General features: G+C 35.9%; 1 protein-coding gene across 3 annotated transcripts in view; it reads right to left on the reverse strand.

The window, feature by feature from the left end:
- The window catches only part of Itpr2 (inositol 1,4,5-trisphosphate receptor type 2), a 462,398-nt gene that overhangs the window by 354,971 nt on the left and 84,010 nt on the right, over positions 1 to 23,417 (reverse strand). For 2 of the 3 annotated variants that reach the window (XM_047550877.1, XM_047550878.1), the window contains exons 3-9: positions 17,253 to 17,368; positions 16,379 to 16,465; positions 14,030 to 14,188; positions 8,792 to 8,890; positions 8,378 to 8,461; positions 7,736 to 7,882; positions 4,734 to 4,829 (exon numbers count right to left, since the gene is read on the reverse strand). In XM_047550877.1, coding sequence (XP_047406833.1) covers positions 4,734 to 4,829; positions 7,736 to 7,882; positions 8,378 to 8,461; positions 8,792 to 8,890; positions 14,030 to 14,188; positions 16,379 to 16,465; positions 17,253 to 17,368 — 788 coding nt within the window. Of the gene's footprint in view, positions 1 to 4,733; positions 4,830 to 7,735; positions 7,883 to 8,377; positions 8,462 to 8,791; positions 8,891 to 14,029; positions 14,189 to 16,378; positions 16,466 to 17,252; positions 17,369 to 19,116; positions 19,157 to 23,417 lie in introns of those variants that run through there. The other variant, XM_047550879.1, reaches the window with a different exon arrangement.

Below are 23,417 nucleotides of genomic sequence, written 5' to 3' on the forward strand. Positions count from 1 at the left end.
CCTGAACCCCCTTTCCCGCTATTCCCCACGTGCCTCCCTCATCCAGCAGTTCGTCCTCCTGCCATGCAGCTCCCTGGCACCCTCTAGAACAGGTGTGCTGCACTTCAATGCTTCCCCATAAATATGCCACCATTCATATTGCTATCACATATTTACCACACCATATGGCAGCTCTTCAAGAGCAAATTAGTTTTCTTTTTTTTTTTTTTAATGAATTTACTGGTCTTTATCAGTGATTTCAAATAGCTCTTCAGTCAGAGCCTCTAGGGTGCGAGGAGAAAAATGCCTCAAATCTCATTCCTTTTACTAATTATGGCAAATCCAAATTCTGCATTCAAAAATCTTAAAGGAAAGGGAACTGTCAATAATCCCATTCACAACACTTTACTTGAAGTGGGCCTTGGTTTTTATATGTCTACATATGATTTGGACTTTTCACATTTCTGTCTGTGCTCTCTTGGTGACTCCTGCAACAAAGGATTTTTCTCTTCCAATCCATGTCTATTATTTTCTTTGAGAACCAGGGAAAAAAGGTTACCCCAAGCAAGAATCATCTGGACTCATCTTACACTGACTTAACTTCACCAGCACAGGTAAGCAGCTCTGTAAGATATTACCTACAGGCTCTGACTGTTTATTACATACTATCCTCTGAACTCCAAGGCCAGTTCCATGCAAGCAAAGACAGACCTTTGCTGCCTCAGTGTACATGCAGCACTCCACCCCACTGCACATTTATTAGGCACTGAAGATACACAGATTGAAGGTACTATGCAATCTCAAAGTTCACGTGTTAGTTCACATGCAAGAAGGTTTGGAGGATAGGACCTATAAATATGTAGTAGGTATTACTACTAATATAACTGATCTTCTCTACATAGTATTATAGATGCCATAAGTTAAATGTGTTCCTATTCTAGTGCCATTGTGCACCCTGGAAGAGAAATCGATCAGAAAGCCAAATCAATTACAGCTCAGGTATGGACACAGTGCTTCTATAAGTATTAAAATAAGAGAGCCATTATGGGAATCAAACATGACACAAACATGGGAGGAACTGGGAAAGCAAAGTGGCAAAATTCCACATTCATGATTAAAATAGAGCTATTGTCAATTTTTTCTTATAGTCATCATGATTTACATGTTGTATCTAAAATATCTTTGCCTAGAGATGGTCATAAAAGTATTTGCATCTCAACGAAGTCTGACAGTATTAAGTTTTGAACTTTGATCTAAGATTCGCACTAACTTTGAATATGATATAAAATATGTCAAAATTGTTTTTAAAAAAAAGAAGGTTTGGAGGAGAAACAACTGGTTTATAGCCTTAACCTAATCAGTAAATTGATCCCTGATGGAATTAGTTTAGTGGTAACTAGAGGTAGATGGGGTGTGACTGGAGGATGTGGTTCATTGCCAGCATGGCCGTGTGATATGTATTTTGTATCCGGAAAGTACAGTTCATCTCTTTGCTTTCTGAGCTGCTTCCCTTTGCCACACTCTTCCACTATGATATTCTGCCTCAGCTCAAGCCTGGAGGAATACAGCTGGCCTTCTATGGACTAAAACCTCTGAAACTGTAAGCCCTCTAATATACCTTTCTTCCTCTACAGTTGTTCTGGTCAGATCTTTTAATTACAGCAGTGAAAAAGCTGACTAAAACAATGATGTTTGATGTTTTTATGAATTCCAAAAATTATCATTTACAACTCTTGTATTCAACACCCTAATACAAAGTAATATCTAGATATTAAAGATTAAACAAAAATATTTGAAAAATAAAAGCCACGGACCTTTCCCCCACCTAAGAAAAAGAGTGTAGATCAATAAAGCAAATAATGCCAGGAGGTCGTAACTTAAATTTTGGGGAACTCCTTGTAGTACCTCAATGATCCAAAAATCTTTGTAATTGAGACTTGGGCATTTTTAAAAAGCAGAATGACAAAAAGATGATCATGGTTTCTCAATGGCTATCAGAGGCTGGTCACCACCTGCTTCCTGACTAGAAACCAATTTTTATCAAGTGATTATGACTGGTCACCCCTCCAGACACTCGCACACCAGGACATGCACCCTGGGACGTCAGTGTGCCAGGCTCTTGCCTGAACTACAGATGCAGTAAACAGAAAATCCCAGCTTATGAAGGCCAGTGTTTTGAAGCTATGGTTTCAATTTCAATGGTAAAATATTACACAGAGGCACCCATTCTATTAGATAAAATCTATAGAAAATGGGTTTTTAGCTTTTAATTTTTAGATATATATTTAATACTTAATTCTTCTTCTCCTACCTTGCCATAAAAAGATGTTATCTACAGAATTAAAGGTCAAAGAAAAGGTCCTCCAAATACACCAGACTCTTTAATGGATAAAATAGCTTCTGGCATTTAAAATGGTATTCTCTAGAGACAGAATGAAAAGATAGTCTTTCAAAATCGTTTCAAGGAATCAATTGCTTTCTATTTTTCAATCTTTTAATTAATTCATTTATGTATCAAAGTCTTGGATCGTCATGGAAGGTAATGAACAATTTAATTCCTAGTAATCGAAACCTTTGAATTTATCAAATGATATGTTTGATTCATAGAAATTAACAAGGAGTGTGCACATCATGTCAGTTTCCCACAGAATGTCAGAAGTAAAATGATATTAACTGAAACATGAACTAGGAAAAAGAGTCACTGGCACAGTATCCAAGAGGACTTTAATCCTAATTTCTTATCTTTGACAGATCGCATTAGGTTTTTCTAATTTTTATTTTAGACAAGATTTTCTACCTTACTGTGCATATTTGCTTCAAAGATTTACTTTTCAAAAGGGTTACTTCTAGACATTTATTGTATAAATAGCCTAGAAATTACGAGATCACGTTTCACTTAGTTGAGTGGTAAATAATGTGTAAGAGTAAGAGTAATCCCTATTTATCATATAATAAAATTAATCACGCTGATATCACTCCTTGGGTGCTTACCTTTAGCCACATATTATGCCAAGCACTATACCTCATTTAATTCTCTTAATTTTAATTATATTTAATTTACCATCATTTTCCAGAGAAGGAAAGTGAGCTTCAAGAAATTAATTGGCACAAATATGGCTGCAAATGCCTCTCACATACAAATCCTGAAATCTCCTTCTTCCCACCCTTTAATTTTATAGAAGCTTGCATAACTTTTTTTTTTATATTCATTCATTTACTCAAAAAGTATTCATCAAATGCTTGCTAAGAGCCAGCCACTGTTCTGGGAGCTGGGGATACAGTGATGATGAAAAACAAGATCCCTGCCTCCGGAGAGCACAAGTACACTCATCACTTCTTGGTCCTTTGGCTAAGATCAAGCATAGAAAGTGAAATCTTGCCAGACAGTCACTAAAATAAAGTGTACACAGAGTCAGATGGTGAGTGCTGTGAAGACTGCCACCTAGCACCAGGTTTGCAAGGGTCATGGGTAGGCTGCTATGGAGACGGGTCACATGCTTACAGAACCTGTAAGACCCCACTGTTCCCCATGTCTCTTCTCATCAGTCCTCCAACCCCACTTCCCTTCTTATCTCTCCTCACATCCAAAACCAAAATTCAAATAAGTGATGGTTAAAGCCTCTTAGACCTCTGGCTTACAATCCCAAAAGAAACTCTAAAAAACAGAAACAGAGTAGAAACAGAATGACTATTTCCATACACATAAAAAAGAATAGTTTCAAGGCCAGGTGCAATGGCTGTAATCCCAGCAGCTCAGGAGGCTGAGGCAGGAGGATCACAAGTTCAAAGCCAGCCTCAGCAACTTAATAAGACCCTGTTTCAAAATAAAAAAATAAAATAAAATAAAATAAAATTTTAAAAAAGAGCTGGGGATGTGTTTCAGGGGTTAAGCACCCCTGAATTCAATATGAAAAATAAATAAATAGGAATAATTCAAAATAATTTTTAAATTAGATAACGAAACTCTGAACTATTTCTAAGATTTTTTTTAATATTATTTCTACCACTCCTCACATCTGATTGTCAATACGCTTTCTGTAAGTCCTTTTTAGAAAAGCCCTTCATATGTTTTTACCATTTTTTAATATATATGTGTGTGTGTGTGTGTGTGTGTGTGTGTGTGTATATATATATATATATATATATATATATTTTTTTTTTTTTTTTTTTTTAGTTGTCAATGGATCTTTTATTTTATTTATTTATATGTGGGGGTGAGTATTGAACCCAGGGCCTCACACATTCCAGGCAAGCACTCTACCACTGAGCCACAACTCCGTTTTTACCATTTTTATTGACAGTTTTAGGACAGTTCAGTGAATCAAAAACAAAACCCTTTCCTCACCAAAGGTTTGAACAATAAAAGTCACCTACTGGTGAAAGAGTGGCCACAGAATGTAAACCTGACATTATCTGGGCTACATACACATCACAATGAACTGATAATGTCTCTAATACAGACATTCTGAAATTAAATAGAAAATTTTAGACCATATCACAAACATATGCAAATCAGATGCCCTGTTTTAGCTGACCTTACAATAAGGCCAACTGTGCAGTTCTTTTTAATTGTTGTTTCAATTTTTATTTTAAGAATTTGATTCATATCTATATTTTTAAATAATTTATATGCTAACCCAGAACATTACAGGCAATAATCAAATCTATACAACAACCATCCCTTTCGGAGAAACCAATTGTCTATTTCACTATTTCAGTCAGTGACTTATTAGCACTAGAGCCCATAATTTTACCTCTGCAGCTAAATAGTTTCCCGTTGCAAGATGTTTAAATCTAAACAAGCTGTTCCATTGTCCTGCACCTCCACGGCATGGGTCATGGTGAACCACCTACGAAAAGAGTGATGACAATAATGTCAAATGGTATCCATGTCCCAGCAAACAAATGCCAATAATTTACACAAAGTACCCTCCTGTTAATGCTGACCTGTCCAATCCAATACATGTTTTCAAGCAAGTAGAATGTGGCAGGCCAAAATTCTTTATAAGTGAGCAAAAGACATGGAATAAGTGTTAACTATGCATGCATGAGGTATATGCCTTATATCTGCAGATACTATCTTACTCCATAAGGCATTTCCAGGACCAAAACTGGCCCAATCCAAACCCAAAACTGTGGTTTTCCCCGATTTCTTATTCAATAGGGGGTAGTAAGAGCTATAGGCCAGGTACCTTTGAAGACAATAAGGACAGTGCAGTGGATATCACAAGATCTTTCATTCTAAAGGAGAAGAAAGAATTAGAAAACAAAGAAATAAATAAGATTTGATAAGTACCAGGAAGGAGACAGAGTGTATGCTGGAATAACTAGGAAATGCTACTTTCTACATAGCAATCCACATGGGCTACTTGGAGATGATATGTGAACTGAAACTTGAAGGAATAGAATAAGATAGTCATGCAGAGGCCACTGGATGAGATCATTCCAGGCAGAAGGAACCCCAAATGCTAAGGCCTACATTAGTAGAGAACCCAGAAGCTTCTCTGTATCAAGGGAACACAAACCTCACCTGGCAAGGTTTGAGCATTCCCATGAGTATGGAAAGCAAAGGAAGGTAGTAGCAGAAAGGTTCCTCTTTCTGTGCTAGTAACAGTGGTAGTAGTTGACCAGTAGTCTCCTATAGGTGGGGTGCCTGGGGATAGCACAGTACAAGGGGAGAGGCCTGTAGGCTCACAGGAGAAGCCATAGCAGCTTCCTGTTAAGCTAGATCTTTAGTAAATCCATGTACCCCACACCAGTTTTCCTCCTCCAGTCCTTCCAATAGTGTCAAATCTAATTCCTTTATTAAATACCTCTTTGCATGAAATGCCTGATCCTTATGCTGATTGAGCATGGTGCCCAGGCTTCCTGAGTAAACCCAGCTATTACAGCACACAATAGGGCAGTGTCCCGCAGCCTGAGTCATTCAAACCTCTTACACAAGTGCACCTTCATAATACTTTAGTACATGACCATTCTAAAAAGCTTTTGCATCAAGTTATATGAAAGGCCTAATCATTTAAGAAATTCATGATAGAGAGGGAAGTTTAAATGTAATAAAGACATTATTTCAAAGCTATTAAATAACTTATTCACTCTCCATCTGACAGCTCAATGTGTCACAGAAACTTCAACCGCACCTTTGCTGGAAAGAGGTTCAGTGTTGTGGTGCAGTTTCAGCAAAAGCAATACAACTAAAGAGATGGCAGAGTATTCAAAACTCCTTGCAACGAAGTGGAACCAAAGGTTCTCAAGCAGGGAACTCACTATATTTCATGAATGAAGTTTTTATAGTAACTCACAGTATGTCTATCTTGATGTATTTTTTTTAATTTTTGGAACACAATGATAAGAAATCAACAGTGTACAAATTCAGGTTTTAGTTATGTATTGCCTAATACTCTTCAGCCTTACCCTGAAGAGGGAGGTGCCATCAGCTTTGGTGATGGTATTTTCCCCACACCTTCTCAGTTCTGTCATCTGGTGATAGCTACAGTCACCAAAGTCCTTCTGAATGCCAGAGACTGAAGATGCGCCTCAACACGTTGTGGGATTTCAAGATAGGAGAAGTGCTTTATCATACCCTTTCATCTCTATTCTAACCCATGTCATAACGTCAAGAATTCTCCAGGTGTTAGCTACATTTATAACCAAGGCACAGTTCATTTGCATAAATATCATACTTCCTCATTTCTGGTTCAAGTGTCTGTGATGTGCCTTGTTACACTCTATTTATGGTTATTTCCCTCTATTCCTTTTATCATGTGCAAATAAGTTTGTTCTGTTTTTACTTCTCCTACTAGTTATTAATCAAGGTCTCACAAGTACCTTTGCTCTTTCATTTTCCTAAACCTGTATAGAATGCCTGGGGATCCTCTCCTACCACTCCTCTCTAATCCAGAATGTAAATGCGTTTATCAAAGATTATAAATATCATATCTTCCAGAGTAGTCATTTACATGTTGAAAGACATATTATTTTATTAAAAAGTATTTCCTTTTGTTTCTTCTTTATATTACAAAGGAGTATTACATTGATTTTTAATTGTGAGAACGTGTACATCTCATTTTAGGACACTATGGGAAGCACTTTAAAGGAGGTAGGAGACAGGTCTAAAATAGTTGAGAACCACTGCTATAAGCCTACATGTCCATTGGTGCGAGTTATCAGCTGTTGGCTTGTTCACAGGTGGTTACGTATCTTATTTCCTCCACGTATAGAAAGATACTTTAAAGAAAAATCCATATCTTACATTTTCTAATTACACTACCATCCTGCCACGTGTAATAAATACTTCCTAAAGGATGAATAAATTCTTAACTATGAGTCTCTTGATTCCAGTAGAAATAGCATCCCCAGAATAAACACGATCCTCTTCAGTGACAGCGTAGTTCTGACATCTATCTTCATGAAAGTGGATCATCCTGCTCCATCTTCACTCTAGGGCCATTTCAGTCCAATCAGCCTTGACAGTGTTTCACAATGTACTTTTAAAAAAGTAAAATCAAATATATGGCCTTATTAAATGTGTGCTTTATATAAGAGAGAGAGAGAATGAAAGACACTTCAGAGAAGACAGGAGGAAAACAGAAGTCTTTCAGATTCATCACAGCAATGAAGGGGTACTAGTTGGCTCACAAAAAATATTGTTTGATGAGTATATTATAAATGGTGCCTATAATAATAAAACTGTCTTTTGGATCTTACCTTTTCATCTAAATATTTATTAAAAGTAAAAAAATATGTAATTACACACCTCTATTTCCCAGAGTGCTTTAGAACTAGTAGCAGAAGTTGCTGACTGACGCAAGGTGGTACGAAGGAAAATGTGCTGTTTTTTCTCATATTCATCACAAGTCAGAAACTTCTCTTGCTCTGCATGAAACAGTCTAACAACATCACCCTAGAAAAACAGGTCAAGAAACACTATATTCAAACAACTGAATTATTTTTTATTTTACTTTTTTATTTCTTTTTAGATATACATGACAGTTGAGTGTATTTTGTTTGAATTATTTTTAATAAAAATCATAAACAGTTTAATTTTAGTTATTAAAGTTAGTTACACTGCTAAGTTTCTCTAGAAGCTACATTATTGTGGCACCTACCCTATCAACTACAGAAATTTCTCATTAGCTCTGAAAAACAGGAGATTCTTTTTTGGTTTTGATATTCAGGGCCCTTCTGCCAGCTTCTTGGCTTTGATTATTTACATATTTAAAATATTGGGGGAGGGGAGTAACTCAGTAAAACACTTGTAGTATTAAGATTTGTGGTCAGGTTGTAAATTATGAATACAGAGGTTCTGCATGTAGAATTTTAGTAAGATCACTTTCATTCCTTCCAGCAAATGTCCATGTAGCACATACTTACTCCTTTTAACCCATCACATACTTACTCCTTTTAACACATCCTCTCGATAGGAACTAAATTTCATGAATAAAGTGATTTTCCAGCTTGTGTTGCAATTAACAGCATTCACCTATTATTGAAAAAATATTGAGTTATAAGACTACAGATTCTATTCTTTAAAGAAATTATTACTTTGACTAGTAAAAGAAGAAAAAAGACCACTTTGGACAATGAAGTATGTACCTCAATAAAAATTTTATCAAAGGACCATTCAAAATTAGCTAGTCAGCATCTGTATGTATGTTAGAAATATTAGTTGGCCTTACTGGGATTATACTCATAAAAACAATGAAGGACACTACATGACTTTTTCTCTCTCTCTCCCACCTAAGAAAACCAATTCCTATCCTGAGCTCTAGAACTCACCTCCTTACAGCCTGTCCTTAGCTCTGGAACTTACCTCCTTACAGCCTGGGTTGTCAAGAAGCTCTATGTTGCTGGCATGCAGGGGCTGTCCTGCATTCACAGGCATCAAAACAACTTTATCTCCTACAACAATCTAGAAATCAGAAAGAAATTGCAAATGAGACACTTCATAGATCTTTGGTCCTACATCTGAAGTAAAAAATAACTGCACAAGAGTCCTTATTGTTGATCTGACACCTGGTCCTTTTATCTTCCACACAAATTTTAGCTCAATTCTTGTTACCTTTGAAGAAAAATATCTTCTAATAAATGACCATGTAATCATGCCCCATAATACCTATCATTCTGGACTCACAAATCCAGAGTAAATCTTTTTATTGTCAGTCTCCCATTTCAGTTGGAGCTTTCTTGAAGTCAATAATCAACCCATTTCTCTTCCCCAAAAATCTTACACCACAAGCACCGTGGATAGAGAGTAAAAGCACCTGCCACAATGAAATCAATCTACATAAATATCAAAATCACTTCAAGTACAAGCAAAATAGGTCATACATTTGTATTATCTCTGTAAAGAGACACTAATCTGGCAAATTTGATCTTCCCATAATCTCGGAAACCTATTGAACATTCTACTATTATCTGAATTCAGGAAATACAAGACTAGGTATGACCTTATAAAAATATGTTTTTTGCCTGGGTTTGGGCATCTGGTTCCCTCTTATCTTAAACATCCTAAATTAATATTATTCCTTAAACCTGGTACTCCTTTTAAAATCAAAACTCAAATTGGTTCTGGGAAAAGTTCTACAGAAATAAGCCTAAGCTGTTTTGTTTTGTTTTTTTTAATGCATTAATCATAGCATTGTCTACTTTATCATCAAATATTTTATTTGTAACTCAAATTTGGGGGAATTAAAGTTATCCTTTCTAAATAAAAATAATGAACAGTTAATTTTAGTTGTTAAAGTTAGTTACTCCACTAAATTCCATTAGAAGATGTAATATTGTGGCACCTACACTCTCAATCACAGAATTTCTCATCACCTCAGAAATGAAAACCAAAAACTTTCCTTGGTGTATTTCAAACCAATTAGTTTGATAAATAACTGAAAAACAAATTAGGACTCAGAAATTCTCCATGTATCTTAAATCAAAACTTTAAGGAACATAATTTCATATCTTTAATATTAGATAACCTCATATGAATTACATAGAGGGGTCTACAGTCATACATGGTATATAGTTACAAAATATATTTGGAGATTCAGATATGATAAAGAATCCTCAAAACAATCAAACAATGGAAGGTTGTACTTTGGTTTGTGGAAATAGCTCCTACTGTTTACTGGATTGGTTTCTACTCAGCACCCTACCTTCCAAGTTCATAATAAGTCAGAAGTAGTGACTCTCAAAGATTCATCGTAGAAACTCTTCATACAGAGATAAGGAGAGATCATCATGAAATAATATTAAGTGCAAACAGGAAAGGGAAGAGCAAAGCACATAGGATGGTATCCTTTGTGTAAAACTGGGAGAGAGGAAGTGGGAGTCTATGCATAAACAAGTCTCTCCAGTGGTTAACTGTGGGGGAAGGAAGAGGGGGTTGGGCAGATGGGAGAAAGGGTAGGAGAGAGACTTCACAATCTTTGTATGGTTTTCTATCATTGAAACATGAATTGATACTCTTAAATCAGAAACAAAAATATATGAAAGTCAATATAGCCTAAAGCATATTTCCAATACTCTCCTCTCCTACACACACACACACACACACACACACACACACACACACACACGTTATTGAATCTCCTTCCCATGACACCAAGACAGCTCCAGGTCACAGAACCACACAGAGGCCCAAGTAGTCATCTACACTAAAAAATACTGGGTAGCATTTCACAAGTTCTACAAACATCTGGTCATCCAATTTCTTTTAAAAAAATATATATTTTATTTACAATTTCACTCTCATCTGTATCATGTAAATATGAGCCAGTAAGTTGCTAAACATCATGATATATTTGAGCTATGACCTGCCAACTCAATACTTTGGGTTACATCTATATTATTCATTGTTGTGTGTCTTACTATTTTACCACAGTCATCTGTAAGCTTTGGGTCAATTCATATGTCATATTTACTTCAAAACATCACCCATAAAATCTTCTATATGTTTAAGACACCAGTCATATAGCCAAAATATTTCTTAATGTCTATGAATCAATTTCCAAGTGATATGAGCACAGTACTTAAAAGTATAATCTAATATTAATTCACTGATTTCCAGGCCCTCAGTCTTGGTTACCTTGACTAAGCCGAATAAAACTTGCAAATGAAATGGACAAAATGCCAAACATGTGAGATAAAAAGGAATACTCAGAAGTGCCAGGAACAAAATAAATGTGTAGAAAACAGTCCCTATTCTCAGGAAATTCACACCTAATTAGAAAACTTAGCAAATATGGAACATGTTAACATTAGCAGAAGCATGCCACTTGGGGCCTGATCCACTGAAGAGGCCAGAAGCTTTCTGGGAATTGCATATTTAGTACAGAACTTGAGAGTGAAGTCATTTTAGGGCACATCCTAGGATTAGCCATCACATTCCCTATAGAGCGTGAACATCTTTTCTTAAACATTGCAATTCCAAAAGCACTTCTGTGGATTCTATATAACAGTCATCTAAGATCAAGCTGGGATTTTGCTGAAAATAAAGGGCAATATAATGTCATTTACAGTTACTTGCCTTCTGAAGTGGCACCTGGTATGGTGCAAAGAATATCACAACGGGAATCAAAACACCAGAGTTCTAGTTCTACCTCTGCTAGAAATTCAAGGCATATAGCTTTTAAAAACAGTCAAATCTACTTGATGGATGGAAAGAGTCTCTTTCCCCAAGAAGTGAAGTTTTCTCTCAATTTAAAGAATATCTAGCCATTTTACACTTCTACAATCAACCATCAAGGTGAAGAACCCCAGTCTTCCTAGATCAAAATTGAAAATGACAAATTAACTATTCACTCAGGAGACAATAAATGAAAATGAAACATTTATGTTCTCTGTTCATAATTGTCCCCAGTGACTTTTTAACAGTTTGAGAACAAGCAGGGGCTTTCTATACAGGGAATGTTGGATTCATGAGTCAAAACCATCCTCCCCACATCCTCATACATGTATTATAAAGGTACACCTAAGTGGTGGAACCACTTGAGGATATGAGCACCTTTCTCCCCAGACTATCATCACTTCATCCTTGCATTTGGTTTGTGTCGAAGAACATCTTGTTGGACACACACAGCCTAAATTAAACTTAACTAATTACTAAATAGTAAATTTATAATTTTAAAGTCCTCTAAACATTGTAATTTCCTCATCTTAATTTAATAGGTTTTTAGAGAAAAAAAAAATCAGGAGTAATAGAAATGATAAAATTTGCAATTACCTTCAACAAAACAGTAGGTTTATGTTTTAGAAAAATGCTACCTCTTCCAAAGAAAGAAAATGAGGGTTACAGTACAACTATTCATGTGACCATTCTAGGGCTGTGGGTGTGCTTAAGTTTTCAGAGCAACCTTAATCATACACAAAAGTTATACAGCAGTGAGCAAAAACAGTGAGCTATTTCAGCAAAAAGCAAAGTGGAAGGTTGTTTCAGCCATGCTATATGGAGCACATCAAGATAAGGACACTTTTATATTGCACTTAACAATTACATTGTTCGTATTCACCAAAATAGAACATTTGAGTGGTAGGTTTTGTTTTGTTTTTCTAGTACAACTAATTATTTGAAATAGTTCATTACATTCAACTCTCTATTGACTCTGTAAAGTGATTTGGAAGCAGGGAAAGGAATAAAGAGAATGAATAAATAGTGAATTAATATAAGCCACATCTCACCTAAAGGCTCCAATTTATCCAATCATTTTACCACATTCTTTGGGAGTTCGAGCTCAGGTTTTGTTTTGATGTTTAATTTTCATGGAACACCTATAGATAGGGATGCTACTCAGTGGTGGGAGCAGGGGAAGGGGGAGTCAGTGGAACAAGCAGGACAAAAAATAGTATCAAAAGCATGGGTCTTTCACAGACTATCATCAGTCCCTGAATAATTGAGAGTTGATTGTAATTAACTACTAAAATTAAAATGTATCATGCTCACAGCACACTACTTGATGACAAAAGAAAGAGTACAACTTATTTTTTAAGGAATCCAACAGAAGATTCAAAGTGCATTGCATCCCTGCATGCCGTGCTTCTCCCAAACCTTACCTAAGGAAGATACCACCAGGTAACTTACTAACCAAATTAAATCATGAAGCTTGCATCCTGTGGAATTGAAATGATACTTTAAAATTCACTAGAAAAGTAGATTCACAATAAAAGGAAGACATTTCTAAGTCTAGAAATACATAAAACATATTAAAAATGTAAACAACATACTTGATGGAGAAAACTCTTTGAATAATTATATTTTATATTGCTTTGAATTCACATTGTCAATTTCTGAAAAGCTCCACTATGATCACCTGGCCCAATATGTGTAGGACATTCTATTTATGAAAATTATTTGGTGTTTACTGTCAATCAGCAATTATTGAGCATCTCCCAAGTGTGAAGCACTATCACCCAATATTTTACATATTACATGCACCAAAAAAAAAAATCAAACTATTGATCCTAACAAATCATTTCCTATAATTTTTCTCTATAAAATAGCAGGAAATATTTTGGCAATTATTATAATTTACATGACAATGTGTATACATAGTCCACAACTAATTTTAACATAGTTGTCATTAATGAGTAGGTGCCAAACCTATAGCTCCTCACATATCCCACATCTACTATAACATAACTGTAAGAAGCCACCATGGAGCCAGTACATGGAATACTGCCATGATCCATGGTGTCACTCTATTGGTTCAAAGGGCAGACACCATTTCCTAAACACAGCTCTTTTCATTGCAACCACACTCCCCCCTGTTAGGCAAGGGAGTAAATTCTGCCTCTCTTTACAAACAACTCAGTAAATTAAGGTTGCTTACATTCTTTCCTGCAAATTCTAGCTGGGAGGGGATTTTAAATTAATTTGAACTCTGTCTTCTGAGCACAATCTGTACTATAAATACATTTAGCCTAGTAAGACACTAACATAAGAATATGTTGGTTGAAAATTACCTTTCCTTTCTTTGTACCTTCTGAATTCCCTCACTTATTATGAATTGCTTCCTCTGTGAACTCACTGTTCCCCCTTAATTTTATATTTACATACATTGTCACCCTCACTTCTCAGCTTCCAGAAGGGATGAATATAAAACCAAGACCCTTCGTTTCCTGCAGCATCCAAGGATACACGCATGGCATTCTTCTCCAGTAAAGCAGGTAATCTCTTGTTGACAGTCAGATATTTGTTGCTTTTTATATGCAGTAGCTGTGGGGGAAAGACACGCAGTTACCACCTTTTTCCCTTCATATCCCCTTTCATTGCATTTGTGCATTATACATATATCATATACCCCCATAACATGGCTTGAGGCAGAAACTAAACAAAGGAGCTGATTTCAGACTCCGTGACCATCTTTCCAAGTCAACCTTCTTTGGTTCCTCCTCACCTCCACCCCCAATTCTGCTTCATAATAAGGTGAGTATGTAAGGAACATAAATCTGAGGACACTCTGATTTCTTTTCATCTACTGATGAATACTAAAATAAATCCAGGCTTTGCAAAGAACACTTGGAGGTCCCCCAAACCACATCCTTTCTCAAAGCCTGCACGCTCACACACATACACACACACACAAAACTAAGACACTGGAATAATGTTTCAAATTACTTAGTATCTATCACTAACCACCCCTGCCCAGAGACAGCCTAACTCTTCCTCCATGAGGAGGGCTGCACATCCTAAACAGGTTCTGCAACTCCGCAGAACCAGCCCCTTTTCATATGAGTGTAGAACCTCTGTTCTCAGATATTCTGGACTCCATGAACAAAAATTTTCCAAAAATATAATTCTACTAAATAGGAAAACCAAAACAAAATAAGCTTCCCATCATTATTGCGATCATTTTGAAAAAGAATGGTCATTTTAGTGCCTACAATATAAAAAGGAAGTGATCTTAAAATAAAAGGCAGGTCTTCAATAGAAAATTATAACCAGATCTTTGAAAAGCTCACTATTATACCCTTGGTTGTCATTTAATCATAAAGCATTGGAAATTCTCATGGGCCAACCCCATTCTTCTTCTGGGTTCTCCCACATTAAAGCTATGGTTCAGCCCCTAAATGAGCAGGCAAACATTTGTACTTCAAGTACTTGACAAGGAACACTTAAGTACTTACTAGACTTAACAGCAATCAAAACTTTGTGCAGAGAAACTATTTCTGGAGGATTGCCCATGGGACATTAGTCTACCCATGCCAAAAGCACTGAGTTATCTATCATCGGATTTAGTCATACATTCAGGAAGCTGCAGACCCAAGTTCTCTCATCTTGTCCCATCAGAGGATTGCTTTGCCCTGTACTCTGGTTTTTTGCCATTGGCCAAAAACAAAATATCAAGGGATATTACTTTTAAAAACAGGTTTATGAAATACCTCCCTCATTGTGGTATTTGCTGGAAGGAAGTTATTAAGGATATTGTTTACTAAATGAAACAGTGTCCTCTTTATGAGCAGTCTTGGGAGAAATACTTCCCTGATCTTATTTCTGGGAATGGTAATGTGTCTAGACCTCTGTTTGGCTGTATGCTATGGACCTCCTATGCTAATGCTGTGGCATAGAAAGCTTCCCTTTTTGCTAAGCAGGCAACAAAAAGGCTTTAGGACAAAGTTTACCAGACTCTACAACATGGCTTTCATAAACATGCCTCACCCCTAACTTCAGCTTGCTCATGCAATCATTACTTTCTGTTTGACCCAACTGCCTTAATTATTTGCATTTTATCTTGTTATGTGTTATGTATCTTGGAAAATGTCTTACATTCTTTTTGGAACAAGGTGGGGCATTTATTAAAAAATAATAAAATAAAAAAGCCAAAAAGATCCAATTGAAGGACAGGAAAGGAACACAGTTGAGATAAATCAGAGTGTGCATACTAATTGAAGTAAAGGAATTTCTATTAACAATTCTAAAAGGATTCCTATCTAAAAGTAAAATTAGAAATTTTTTCTTTCTCTATGAAAGAGAAATATAAAGTCCCTGATGTCAAACATTGTTCCCATGAATCTAGAGGATTACTTCTTGTAGACTTTTAGTTATTCTTTCCCCACCTTATTCCTTTTATACACATACCCAGATACAATCACTTCTTAATGTGCATACATCAGTTTTATTCTCTTTTTTTTTTCTTGGTGGTTCTACAAATTGAACAGAGGATCTCACTAATAGAAGGTAAACTCTATACCATTACGCCACTGAGCTATACACCTATCCAAGGATTATTTTTAGATGTACAGAATTGTGCATTGAATATCTACTGAATACATCACAACATCTGTTATTCTCATTGAAGAACAAACTATTGTATTTCCAAATTTTCATATGCTGTTTGGCATTCCAATTCAAATGGATAATTACCCATAAAATATTCACTTATTTTAAAATAAAATAGAAACTTACTTGTATAACATTACTGTATTTCACAATTTCTCCCAACAGTTTCTTATTCTCTGATTCATTTTGTTTTTGTTCCAGTTCTGCAGCATGCTATAAAATGATTATCAAATATTCAGTGTGGAAACAGAGTAAACAGAGTATAATAACTCACAAAGAAACATTTTTTTTAGTAAAAACTATATAACCAGGAATAAAATTGGCTGGTTGCTTTACTCTTAGAGTTTGGGGGGATGGAGAGAAAGGGAGTAGTAATTAAATAAGTGATTTTAATATAATGTGATAATTTCTCAATTCATGCTGAAAGGTAGCCAAAAATGTCTTGGGTCACTTTTATGTTGGAAATTTCAGGAAAACTTTTTGGTCTTATAAAATTAGCTTAAGAAGGAATGTTCCTAGAAACAGCAACCAGGATAGTAGGTAAATTACAAAAGTCTCAAAGTAAGTTTTTAATTTTGAAAATAATAGGAATTTGAATTATTCAAAAATAAGTTCTATGAAATTTACACTCAGCAAAATCAGAAACGATGATCTTTCAATTATTTTTCCATAGTTTTTCAGGAGAAAAATTAAGTGCTAAGTCAAGTAAAATAGAACTTAACTTAATATTCCTACAGAGATTCTGAATTGGTTTTCAGTTTAATGTGAAGCTTTGAATACCTCTGGCACACCCTAAAAAAAATTGCAGCATGTCTTACATGCCAGAAAACAAATGGTCACACCCAATAGTTTAAAACTGCCCTACACTTTTCAAGGTGTTGTATCTATTTGAAATTTCTGTGTATTGGGTGAAATCACAGAACTAGAAAGCTATGAATACATCTTTTGTTACTGCTGCTCTGGTCCAGCCTAAGCAAGACACATGCAGCCTGGCCCTTACCTGTAGTTTCTTCAGCAAGGCGGCCTCTGTGTGGTTCCCCTGTTTGGCTTGCTTGGCTTTCCAATACTGCTTCTGGGCAGAATATCGATTCATAGGGCACACCTTGAAAAGGCAGTCTATGACAAACCAACAAACAAAAACACTGTAACTAGGGCTACTAGCATATCTTAGACTTCTTTCATAGCCTTGTTTTGGGATCTTGGAATTTCTAAATATAAAGAACATTCAAAAGTCATATAGCCCATCCTCTAGCAAACTATTAAATTTTTTCTATAACATCCTTTTCAAATAATCATACTCAGCTAAAATACCCCCTTCTTCATTACTTAAGCTAGGAGATTTATAAGGAAATAAAACTAGTATAATTATTATACTTAGCATTTCCTAATTGTGATGGGGACCTAGTTTTAGTGGATAGTATGAGATCAATGCTTTATCTGACCTTATACAATTAATACTTATTCATGGTATGTGTTTTCAACAGCCAAAGCTATATAGAAAATAGAAAAAAATCACAACTGGACATTACAGTCATCCATTTCCCAAGTTTCCAAATACCTCGAGTGAATATGGTGTAGAAATCTCAGAGACAGTGTGATATGATGGAAACATGAAGCAAAACAGAATAAATAACACCACCAAGATTATAGTCCTAACTCTGCTCCCAAATATCAAGATAGGAAACCATAACTGAATACTGTGCCAATGGTATCTCTAAGTCAAAAAGCAGCAGATATGGGGCTGAGAAAAGTGAAGTTGGCCAAATATCAAGCTTCTACCAACTCTAAGATATAAAGCCTTGCAAAATCCCTTTCCATTTTAGGGCCTTGTTTTTACAGTCCCCCTCAACAATCTCCCATAAGTAACATCTCATTTTTCATGACAGTAAATAACCAATCTGCTTCTGTGTGGGAACTAAGAACACAGGACTGGTCTGGGCTGATAGGTGGGGAACATTGGGCAAAGACAGTCTTCTGCAAAAAGGCTTCTAATGGTGGTGGTGGGGTACACGTGGGTTTAATTTTCTCTCTCTGTCTCCTTTAGAACACATATTTTTTTAAATCTACTTGCCTTGGGCTGGTCACATATTTTGTCTAATTCTAAATTTACTGCAAATTAAAGTGTTAATAATACCTGCCACACCTAATTCACAGGGCTGCTGAGACACACAAAAAGATAATCTGTGTGAAAGTTCTCTGTGAACTTTGAAGCCCTGTTATAAATGTGAAGCATTATTAATATTGCCTCATTCTTTCAGTAATATCCTCACTAAGACGAAAAGATGACTAAACCCTTACCCAGCTCTCAGCAAAAGTGGAGTTCCTGGAGTAAACCTGAACCTGCACCAAGAGTGCCCAATTAATGACAAGGTATTTGCTTCTTGGATATAAGATGCCACAGAGTGTTTTTGTATAAAGTTCTCAAAGTCTCTCAAAGAGAATGGCAATGAGCATATTATATTTCCTTGTAATATCATTTAAACTTTGCAGATACAATTCCTAATACCAGTTAGGCACAGCCTTTGACAAGCCCAATTTTTTCCTACATGAGGGAATTCAGCTCTATCAGAGCCAACAATCTCTCTATCTTCCTCACCTTGCTTCTAAAACTAGCTGTCTCGTATTCCTTGGTTCCTTTTCTAAAATTAGAGGTGTGTATATACTAAGATAGAGCTTTTAGGGGGTTCTCCATTAGAAATCAGCTCAGTGTCACTTTTTAATTAGGTAACAACCTCTTTAACATTTCAAGACTCAAGAATTAAAAAAAAAAAAAAAAGGAGAGGTTTGCCTCATAACAAGTACCAAAAGCACAAATAAAAAGGAAGTAATTTGAGTTGAAGATTTTAAAAGTTTAACCTTCAGACCTGAGGCCAACAATCCTGCAGACATACAGAAGTTCGGGAAATGTCAGTAATGCAGCAAGACATGACATGTTCGGTCTGGAAATATTAGAAGAACAATGGCTTAGAATAGGTACTTTTTTTTTTTTTTAAACAGTCATGAAAAGAAACTAAGCCACCCAGAAGTTTCACCTCAGCCTAATTTCAAATGCCAGAGGAAAGAAGAAATATGAAAGCCCTTCACATGGTGCAGAGCAGGAACTTGGCTGTGAGTCAAAGAACTAGCCTTTCCACTTGATGCCATGTAACCTGCAGGCACCATCTGCAATCACTTCCAAGTCCCATCTAAACAGTGTTGAAAAGTTTTACTTTGTAGCTAAAAAGCACTTCCTAAAATACTTGTATCTGAGGTAGTTTTTGCCCCCACCTGGAAACTGACTTTAGCACTCTATTCCAGGCTATTACACATAAGGCTTCAGCTAAGTCTTGGCCAGCAGATTCCTCTGGGCATGGCAGGGAAAAAAAAAAAAAAAACTTGCTTTTTCACTTCTCCTCCCTCCTAAAGATGTCTTAAGATTTAAATGAGGCAAAGCATATTAAACCATCAGCAAATGGCTGTCACAAGGCGGACATTCAACAAATGGCTCTTTCATGGTAGCTTGTAAAATTACCTCATGCTGATTACAGGGAACATGGTTGCCAAGGGTTTTATTACCTCCACGTGGAGGAAGCTGGGGAGGGAAAGACTCTGGGACTTCTCTTTTTTCTCTTTACAATATAAGAGTATGCAGCAGAGAGCCATGATGACAATTGCTTCTGTGACAAAGGGCAAGCTGGGACTCTTGCAGTGATAAAATGGAAAGTGGTAAGAAAATTCTCCCTGGGGAAAGGGCCAGGCGACAAGGGGCCACTTCCCACTAGCAATTAGAGTTGATCATGGGAGTGGTATGCATTCATTAGCCAAATTCATAGTGGTAACTCTGTTTTTGATTTTCAGTTTCTCCAAGAAATGCATCCTGAAATACTTTGCTTGTACAAAACCCTTGATGTTTAAAAGTATTTAAAAGGCGCATGTTTTGCTTTGTTTGAAAATAGAAATTTCAGACCAAGCATGTACCTCCCTTGCCTTGCCTAAGGGAAGGTATCTAAAGAGGAAAATGTGCTTTAGAATGCTACAAAGGCCAAGGAGAATTTATTGCAAGTGTTAGCAAACATTAAAATTATTCACAACACAAAGGTTGGCGACCATGAAATCAGCAATATACCTTTCTCTAGCCAATAGTCAACTATTTTACTACTGAAGAGGAAGAGAAATGGTCTTTTGTAGTTACAGGCTTATAGAATACTAAAATGCTAGTATTTGAAGGGCCCTCAGATAAAATCCAACCTGGAAATAAAGAAGCAAAAACTCAAAAGAGTGAGTTGCCTAGGTCTTTTCTGACAGAAACTCTAGATTAAAATAAAGTACACATAGGAACAAGATGAACCACATCCAGGAAGCTGGAAATGCCCTGACAAATGACTGCCTGACTGTGTCAGCTTTCCATTACAGGTATTTCCGAAAAACACTTGAGATTATCAATTACTAAGGTAAAAGGCCAATTTTCTCTCACCGTTTCAGAGGTTTCAGATCATGGTCACTTGGTCCTGTAACTTTGGATCTGTGTTGTGGCAAAACATCACAGGGAGGAACATGTGGTGGAGGAATGCAGAGAAGAGAAAGGAAGAAAGGGATCAGGGGTTCTAATCCCCTCCAAGGTTAGGACCCCAATGACCTAACTTCCTTCCACTAAGCCCCACCTCCTAAAGGTTCCACCACCTCCCAATAGTGTCTGAGGCTGGAGACCGAGCCTTCAACTAGTAGACCCCTGGAGGACATTCAAGATCTTAAACTATAGCACTGACCTTTGGTGGTAAAGACATTAATGCCACACTTAGTTTGCTGACTATGTTAACTACTGTGAAGCACTTTGTAAACCATAGGATACTGTATATTGACAATTAAAATAATTTACTCTTCACAATACCCTTGAAAGTTAATCAGATTTATAACATGTTCATGTTACAGAAGACTAAGACTTAAGTCCACAAAGTTGGTCAGGAATTGAGCTGGTCTGAACCCAATTCAATGTGTCACTGGTAGACAAAGGTACCATTTGAAAGACAGGTTTTCACACTGAGGAAAAATCTGTCTCATGATAAATGCCATTCATAATTCTACACATACATCTTGAGGCCATTTAGAAGAAATCTAAACCAGCTTCTACCCAGTGGCCCTAAATCCCCAGACAGCATCCTTCTGACCTCTCTATTTCAACTTGCATTTAATTGGCATAACAGAATCTCCTCAAAAAGAACCATTCTTATTATATATACTACCAACACCTCTTTCCCATAACAGAAGTGTTGGGCCAACTGCAGATTGAATTCTGAAGGCATTAACTAAAGCACTCATTAATGTATTCAGCAAGATTAGACACTGGAGAATATAGTGGTCAGACAATAATATCTCAATTCTCATCCTACAGAGTCATGCAATATAACACAACTTCTAGAGAAATACTATGAAGATAAATATATGCATGTGTAATAGCTATAAAACTTAAAAAGAAACTAATGAATAGTTTTTATGGGAGATTTGCTACATGTATATATAAGCAAATAAATGCCAAAACATCAATAAGAGTGTTATAAAATATTAGTCTCAAAGAGATTAATTACCTGATTCAACATTAATGAGTAAATACTCAAGAACTAATGAAACTTTATCTTTTGCTTCATTTGGACTAGAGAAGAAAAATAAAATTCAAATGTATTAAGGCTAATTTACATTGTTATTGAGGTTTAAGTTTCAGCATTAATCAAATCCTTACACTAGACATAAATGGAATTTGCTCTCAGAAAATTATAAGGTATAATTTTTCAATTAACTTCACATTTTCAGTGTCCTATGTTAACGCTGACAATCAAAAAGAGTACAATAAGCACACTGATTCAGAAATCAAAATGCATGTTTCTAAATTCCATTACACAAATATCAAATCCAAAAGAAAAGGAATTTATACATACATACATATAGACACATACATAATGTATATATACTTATATATAAATATATATTGCTATAGTATCTCCTATATATCAGGGATCATGTTTCTCACACACACACACACACACACACACACACATTTAATTCTTCTACAAATCCTTTGAGGTAAATATTAGTTTCATAAATGAGGAATGAGAAACAGAATGTTTTAGAGACCAATCCTAAAGTCTCCAAACTGATTTTTAGACTTAATCCAGATCAATTTGTTTCCAAATCCCATCTTCATAAAGTTATAGAGAACATTCTATACTTGTCAAATTAAAACCTTGAAAATTAGATCTAGGTATATTTGCTGAAATTAAAACACATAACATGACAGCCTTAGCCCTACTTGACTTCAAGTTCTGAGAGATGCTGAGATCTCCTACAAGTACTCAAAATTACATCAGAAAGAGGCTATCTGAATATCTGTAACTATGAATATGACAGAAGTGGTACAAAAGCAAGACAGAAAAACATAGGAAATTATATGGCCTCAAACCCACCACTTGGAAAACAATAATTTTCTAACAGATAAACAATTAATCCATAATACAGGTAAATTAACTTTCTAGAGATAGGCCTGTCTCTTCATACCAATTTCAGTATGGCAATCATAACTCCTGGACTAATAAATATTTGAATTTAAAAAGTCTAACACAGGATATTTTATGCAAGTAATCATCCTATAATTGAAATACTTGGATTGAAGATTGTGTGCTGTTGATTGTCCCAGGACTGAATTAACTGCTGTTCTCATATAGGAGACCCAAAACAATTCAATTTGTTATGCTAGTCCAGTGAGCCAAAATTTATTCATAAGAACAAAAAGATCATGGAGTCCTGTTTCTCACTGTTATTGTAGATTCATGCACAAGTGAGCCCAGCTTTCTATTGATCATTACCACCATAAAGCATCTATACATAATTTAGGAGTCAAAGGACAACAACTTTAGAACAGAGTTTTATAAACTAATTGTGCAAGCCAAGTTAGAAATGAATTTATTTGGTCTCAACATGCCCTTTTTGAATGGAATGTAAAGGAACTGAATAACACAGGAAAGGAAAACAAAGGTAAATGGCAATTTCAAGTACTCTTTCAAGAAACTTATTTCTGAGTGTATGTGTGTGTGTGTGTGAGCATGCACACATACATGCATACTGGATTACAATGTAAGATATATTTCCTTCCAAGAGTTGCAATAAAAAGTATTTAGAAGTTGCTATTCTAGAGGAT

Source organism: Sciurus carolinensis, chromosome 4, assembly GCF_902686445.1.
Source record: "Sciurus carolinensis chromosome 4, mSciCar1.2, whole genome shotgun sequence".
In the NCBI taxonomy this organism is placed as follows: Eukaryota; Metazoa; Chordata; class Mammalia; order Rodentia; family Sciuridae; genus Sciurus; species Sciurus carolinensis.